The sequence below is a fragment of the Calliphora vicina genome, chromosome 1 (assembly GCF_958450345.1).
Source record: "Calliphora vicina chromosome 1, idCalVici1.1, whole genome shotgun sequence".
NCBI lineage: Eukaryota > Metazoa > Arthropoda > Insecta > Diptera > Calliphoridae > Calliphora > Calliphora vicina.
The window spans coordinates 165,975,686-165,982,848 of NC_088780.1; the positions used below are offsets into that span (position 1 = coordinate 165,975,686).

Genomic DNA, 7,163 nt, shown 5'->3' on the forward strand with positions numbered 1-7,163 from the left:
TTAGTAGTTATTCAAGACTTTTTCTTTAGCGTTTTACATGAGAAAATCTCATTATAACAGTAATTAACATTAATAGGTAAATAATAAAAAATAGGCATCAATAATTTATTCGTTTTTTGGTTTGTCCGTTTCATCAGATTTCTGTTCTGGCTCTTTAGGGGTTTCCTTTTTCTCTTTCTTCTTTTGTTTTTCCTCTTTCAGTTTCTTTTCAGCTTCAATTTTAGCCCTTTCTTTGGCTTGTTTCTCGGCCTCAATTTTAGCTGCAGCTTCAGCTACTTGTTCATCATCCCAATCGGCCATTGATTTGTCACGCTTAAGCCATGATTCGGCAGTATCCTCTTTAAAAGCTAAAAAGAGTAAAATAAAATAAAACCAAATACTTGCTAATAAATAATTATTAACTTACTGCTATTGAACCATTTAATGCCCTCCTGCATTTGATCTATTATGTCCTTGGAAGTGTACATAATTTCATTTTGTATGGCTTGTTGGAAATTGGCCGAATCAAAGACAGCTGAATATAAGGAATTTCTATCGTGGTTTAAGGCACTTTGAGGGAATTTAGCCAATTGATGGGCCAATTCTAAAGCCTTAATAAGAGCATGGCCTGTGGGTACTATACGATTGGCTATGCCAATTTGATGAGCCTCTTCGGCGCAGATTTGTCTACCTGTTAGAATTAAATCTAATGCTCTGGAGAAACCAACCATGGCGGGCAGACGAACGGTGCCACCATCTATGACCGGTACACCAAAACGCCTATTGAAAAATCCCAAGATGGCTGACTCTTCCATGACACGCAAGTCGCACATAAGTGCCAATTCTAAACCATTCGCTATACAATAACCATTAATGCCGCACACAACTGGTTTATGTATATGACGTCTAGTGGGGCCAACAGATCCCTCGGGCATCATTAACATTTCCATGGACACTTGACCCTCATCGTTGGTGGCCACTTCTAAAATATCATAACCGGCACAGAATGAACCACCCACACCATAAAGCACTGCTATGGGAGAAGTTTCGTCGGCCTCAAAGGTTCTAAAAGCTTCACATAATTTGGCAGCCGTTTTAGCATTAATGGCATTTCGAGACTGTGGCCGGTTAATGCCAATAAGCGTTATATTTTTATCTTTATCTATTATTATAGACTGATCTTCCTCTTGGGCTTTTGATTCGGCTGAAGCATCTAAAATTGATTTCCATAAAATAAATCCACATTTATAATTATGTCACCCATCCATAATTGAAACTTACCTTCTTTGAGAAGGCGTGCTGTGGCACAAATATTGCGATGAGCTGTAGCAAAATTGAGGTCAACAATTTTGCACAATTGTCTGGTTAATTGTTGGAACATTTTATATAAATTCAATTAATCTTTTATAATTATAATATATGTATTTAACTCTTGTAATAAATATGTAATTAATATTCCGTACAAACGCCGGAAAAATAAATAATTTCGCAAAACAACTAGTGCCAATTGTTTTTGACAGTCATATGTTTGGTTTACATACTCTCTTAAAAATTGCTCTCATCGATAACCAAAAAATACACTAAACTAAAAAAAACGCTAAAAAATAAAACGGGCTAATTTAAAAGACAATAAAACAAATTAAATTACTAATAAAACAAGTTAAATTACTTTGTATTTAGATATTTATTGTTTTATGTTTATAATTTATTAATAATTAACATTGAGCCACTAATTTTTGTTGTTAGCGATTTATTTGCAAAACACTTTTATTTACATTTTCGTTAAAGGCTACCATATTGAAGAAATGTGCAGCATATCATTTTAGCGATTTTTGTGTTCTGGCAACATCGGTTATTATTATTTACTTTAAATTTTGCAATTATGTTTAGCAAAACAGTAGTTTTCTTGCAGAAAAATGTAAAGTTTTCAAAAAATATAAATAATTTTGTGAACAACAAAAGATCATTTACAAGTAGTGCAATATTAAAACAGAATGGCAAGTTTATAAACAGAAATCAATTTGAAATACGTAGGTAAACAAGTATTTTTTACAGAAACTTCTGCCGAAGATACTATAGTGGTGGACAAAGATGAACATATTACTTTAATAGGCATAAACCGGGCGCGACAGCGTAATGCTATAAACTTTGAGACAGCCGAGAAGCTGTCAATGGCTTTGAGTGATTTCGAGGCAGACCCGAGTTCTCCGGTGGCCGTACTTTACGGTATAGGTGGTTCATTTTGTGCCGGCTACGATATAAACGAACTTGAGTCTCAATGTGAAAAGGGTAGCTTAGACTTTTTGTTACGTCATGAAGGTTCTGTGGGGCCCACGCGTCGGCATTCGGCAAAGACTTTAATATGTGGTATTAGTGGCTTTTGTGTGTCCAGTGGTTTGGAATTGGCTTTAATGTGCGATTTAAGGGTAATGGAAGAAACCGCCATATTAGGCTTCTTCAACAGACGTTTTGGTGTACCTATGAGTGATGGCGGCACTGCACGCCTAGCCTCTATGATAGGATATTCAAGAGCTTTAGATCTTTTGATAAGTGGACGTCGCATCACCGGAAATGAAGCTTTAGAAATTGGTCTAGTAAATCGTTTGGTGGCAACCGGTACTGCTTTAGGTCAAGCAGTTAATTTAGCTTTTTCCATTGCCAAATTCCCTCAAGCTTCTATAACCCAAGATCGTAATGCTCTCTATACCAATACATATACTCGTCATGGTTTCCGAACTGCCATGCAAACGGAAGTTATGAATACTTCAAGAGAAGTTTTGGCTGAACTTAAGGAAGGTGTACAACGTTTTAAGAAATGTAAGTAAACTAAACCTTTTATTCAAGTAAATTTGTGTATTAACAAACTCTTCATTTAATGTCTAGCTGAAAGCAAAGGCTCTAAAACCGATTCATTCCAAGTGAAACCAAAACCCATACCAGATTGGGAAAAATCGGAAATTGAACATGAAAACAAAACAAAGAATCAGTAAGCTGTGTAACTGGATGCAATTTAGCTTGTTTAGCATTTTTTAATAAAGTAAATTTTGTAAAATTATTATTATTTATTTGTTGAAGATGCACTTTAAAAGTCGCATTCTTATTGCACTGTAATGATTTATTTTTATAATGTTATTTTAAGTACATATTTTTAACTTATTCTCTGAGAATTAATATTAATATAACAGTTTCACATTAAAAAATTCTGTAGCAAATTATGATAATAAAAGTGATTCTAAAATTATACATACATATCGGGTACTAAGTAGTCGTGAATTATTCGAGTTTTATTTTACTCGAATAAAAAAATTTCCTCGATTATTCGAACGAATTTACATACTTGATATGCGGCAGAATATCAAAAATAACACTGTATCTGCATTTGTGTATTTTGTTTTGGCTAAACCTTTTAACTCAATATTGGGTGTATGAATAAAAAATTCCGGATTTTTTATATTTTTAACTTTTATTTTGAAACATTTGTACAATAAAAATTTATTCTAAGTATTGGCCATTGTTAGCTGTGACATATTCCCATCTTTCTGGCAACATATGGATTTCGAACCAAAATCATTATCATCCGTGTCACAATCAACACTTCTGAACCGCACATACCATCTCTTGCACGTTGAAACTGATGGAATACATTAAAGAAGTAAATCAAAACTTCCCGCATTTGACGCTAGCATTTGGAAAAAATAATGGAGAGGCTTAAATATTTCTATTGCTGGCTCCTCTTTATTGTTTGTTGATCAGCTAAAATGTTTGGAGATTTATATTGAGAAACGCTTGACATTTCCAAAACATATTGATAACGTATCGTGTAAGATTTCATGTACTTTTCGTAAGCTTAAAACTTATGAATTCGGATCGACAATATGTATTCTAGAATATGGCTAAAAAATCATCAAATCGATTCATAAAAAACGATTATAAAATGTCTGGTTTTTACAAAAAAAAACATGTTTCCTATATACAGTGGTACGTATGATCATTTTTTAATTTTATATATTTTGTATACGCACAGTACGTACATATAATTAATGGCCAATCTACAAGTCTGCTATAAAGAGATAAATACTACATTCTATGCAATAAAACTCATTTTGTTTATTTTTTTTATTGATATAAGATATTTTTATTCAAATATTGCACTTTAGATTTTTTTTTTGGTTTTTATTTTTTTACTTACAAAAAAGTTTAGAAATAAGAAGAGTAAGAAGGAAAAAAATGGAACGGAGTTTCTCTTTGTTTGTTGATCTTATTTGTTTTACTCTTAAAAATTACGCGGAGCTAAACAAATTTAAATTTAAAAAATTAAATAAAAAATGTTTAAAACATTCTTATTACACTCTATTAAATACCATAAGAATAATAAGAATTCACAAGAATTTATCAAAATACAAACATGTTTTCTTTTTTACTTTAAATATGATTTAATAATTTTTGTTGATCATTAAAAGTTTTACAATATTTTTATAGCCATTTTATTAACATTCACTTACAATACAATGCACACACACGTTTAAAAAGCACAGCATTAATGTTTTAATATAATATAATTTTATACTTATTATTACTAATAATAATAATAATAAAAATGTTAAGCTTAAAAATTATATTTTATTGTGATATAATTTGTTAGTTAATTTAATACAACGTAAAATTTTAATTTTAAATAAAATAAATTACATATTGCACACCTAAAGTCGTTTTAGTTTAAAATTTGTTTCTTTTTATGGTTGGTTTTCCTGTGTTACTTAGAGCTAGTTTCTGGGATAGAGATAATCTACATTCTTCGCTTAAACCTAAATTAAACTAAAAATTGTGTTTCTCACTTATTGTTTGTATGCTATATAATCTAGGTTTAACTGAGCATCATTGGTGAGTTAAACCTAAGTATAAAATGCCAAAGCACAAACAGATGGAAAATAAAATAAACAATTCAGCACAGCAGCTCTTTGTTTTTATTTGCTTTATTAACATCAATATAATTTTTAATACACATTTTATATACTTTTATGTCGCTTTTTCTTTTAGAAATTAAAATTTACAAAAAAAGTTATGTAACGCGGTTGCTTTTTCTTATAAAATGTATAGTATTGCCATATTTATATGAAACAGTTTGAAGAATAAACATGTGATTTGACTGAAAAGTATGGCAATGCTAACAAAATTAATCCACTAGTGAGAAACACAATCATTGGTTAAATTCCGGCAAAATATGTTTCAGGATTAATATAACAGCGTGTTAAGCTGAGTTTAACTGACAAGTAAGAAACTAGCTCTTAAAGTACTTTAATTTATATTAAATTAAGTGTTTTTTGTATTCTATATTGTATAAATTTTCTATTATAAAACACATTTTTTTAATATTACACCATTTTTTAAATTTTGATTTAAGAAAATGTTCTCGAAAATAAAATGGTCATAACTAGACAGTGGGAATAAATATCATAGAATACATTCAAAAAGTTTCTTACTGAATATATAATTGGAGAAAGTGTGACCACTAAAATATACATATTTATACCCTTCACCATGAGTGGTCATTCCGTTTGTAATATCTACATTTGCGACCCCATAAAGTATAACACATTGTTATAGATATTAGTCTGTCTGTTAAAATCAACTTCTCTAAGCCCCCAAATAAACTCTATAGTCATTATTTAAATTCGGAAAATCAGGCTATAAGTGGTTAAGATTAACATAGTCAATATGGATATCTAATGAAATACCTTTCCAATAGTGGTTAAAATCCAATGAGATGCTTGTTTTGAAGTGGCCTGCCCAATCGCCAGACATCAAAAACTATGTGAAATTGTAGATCACAAAATACGAAGCCACGAAGGAAGCTTTATCATTTGAGGTTATAAGGGAATGCCGAAATATATCAAAGGAGACGATTGACTGAGTCAATGTTTGTAAAACTTAAACCTAAGTTTCCATTGTATTGTCTATCAAATAATAATAAATACGTTTTAGTTTGTTTTATATTTTCAGAATTTAACTAATTATGTACTTACCCTTTGTCAATATAAACGTCAAAATGGTTGTCAAGATAAAAAATTACAACAAGCGATAAATGACGCTTGTTGTAATTTTTTAAAAGACGAAATCCGCAAGGTAGGATTTGATTTTAGACCTATGGTTTCTTGAGGAAACTTTCTTAGAATTTTTCGTTGATTGAGTTTCTGCTATACGATTTTTTACTTTTTGATCATCCATATAAATCGACCCAGCCTAATGTATATATTAATGACCCAGCAGTTCTAGGAGTCAGTGATTTTACCCATCATTTAGGGTGGGAGTTAGTTACTTCAATAGCTTCGTGACTAGTTAATTTAACACATGCATGTCTTAAGCAGGGGGTCAATTGTCCTTTTTGATTACAATGAGACTGTCCGATAGCTGGTCCAAAGTAGTCAACGAATTGTATTCACATACTGGTTACTTTACTAGCTACCTAACTGGATACTTGATCAGCTATATAACAAATATTTAGCTAAAAAAACATCATAGATAGTACCATAAACGATTGCTTGTTAACAAACCTTCCTCCGATAACTCTCCAATAGATTGCTTCTGGTGACTAAAATAACTACTTTATACAAAATAAACGTTTAAATTGACTTCACTATAGGTTACTAAGAGACACTAAAGTGACTATTGACTTCACACTTAGAGACACTTCAGTGACAATTGTCTTCACGCTAGGTTACCTGAGATGTATAAAGTAACCAGATGTCTTCTCTCTGCACTACATAGAACACATACCTGTCAAATGACCCAAATACTATATAAATTGGAGACAGCCAAATGATAAGGCATTAGTGACAATTACTGTCTATAAGGAATACATTGACCACTTGCTTAACTACTGGGGAAATACTAAAAAAATACAATTTTATTTTGTACCAATGTGTACCACATAAGTCCTCAATATAAAATTTTAGAAATAAAATTGGTTGCATAAACAATTTTCCCAAAAACAAAATTAAAAATGGTGTTTACAACAAAATATTTATACTGTGTATGTCTCCTAAAATAATGCATTTCACTATAATTTGAATATATTAATCTAAAGGTATGTTGTCTGTCTGTATGTCTGTCTTCATGTGTGTATAGTTTTATATTATACATACAACGTTTGTAATATTTCATTTGGAAATGATAAAAGTCCTTGT

At 30.9% G+C, this 7,163-nt stretch overlaps 2 protein-coding genes across 2 annotated transcripts; one reads left to right on the forward strand and one right to left on the reverse strand.

The window, feature by feature from the left end:
• On the reverse strand, positions 1–1,451 carry Srlp (Spliceosome-ribosome linker protein). The gene is made up of 3 exons (XM_065498036.1): positions 1,261–1,451; positions 407–1,192; positions 1–347 (listed from the first exon to the last, which is right to left on the reverse strand). Exons 1-3 carry the CDS (start codon positions 1,358–1,360, stop codon positions 106–108), a joined length of 1,128 nt encoding a protein of 375 aa, XP_065354108.1. The 5' UTR covers positions 1,361–1,451; the 3' UTR covers positions 1–105.
• Positions 1,452–2,018: 567 nt separating this feature from the next.
• LOC135960339 (short-chain-enoyl-CoA hydratase) lies at positions 2,019–3,222 on the forward strand. Its single transcript, XM_065511610.1, has 2 exons — positions 2,019–2,796; positions 2,863–3,222. Exons 1-2 carry the CDS (start codon positions 2,151–2,153, stop codon positions 2,967–2,969), a joined length of 753 nt encoding a protein of 250 aa, XP_065367682.1. The 5' UTR covers positions 2,019–2,150; the 3' UTR covers positions 2,970–3,222.
• Positions 3,223–7,163: the final 3,941 nt, after the last annotated feature.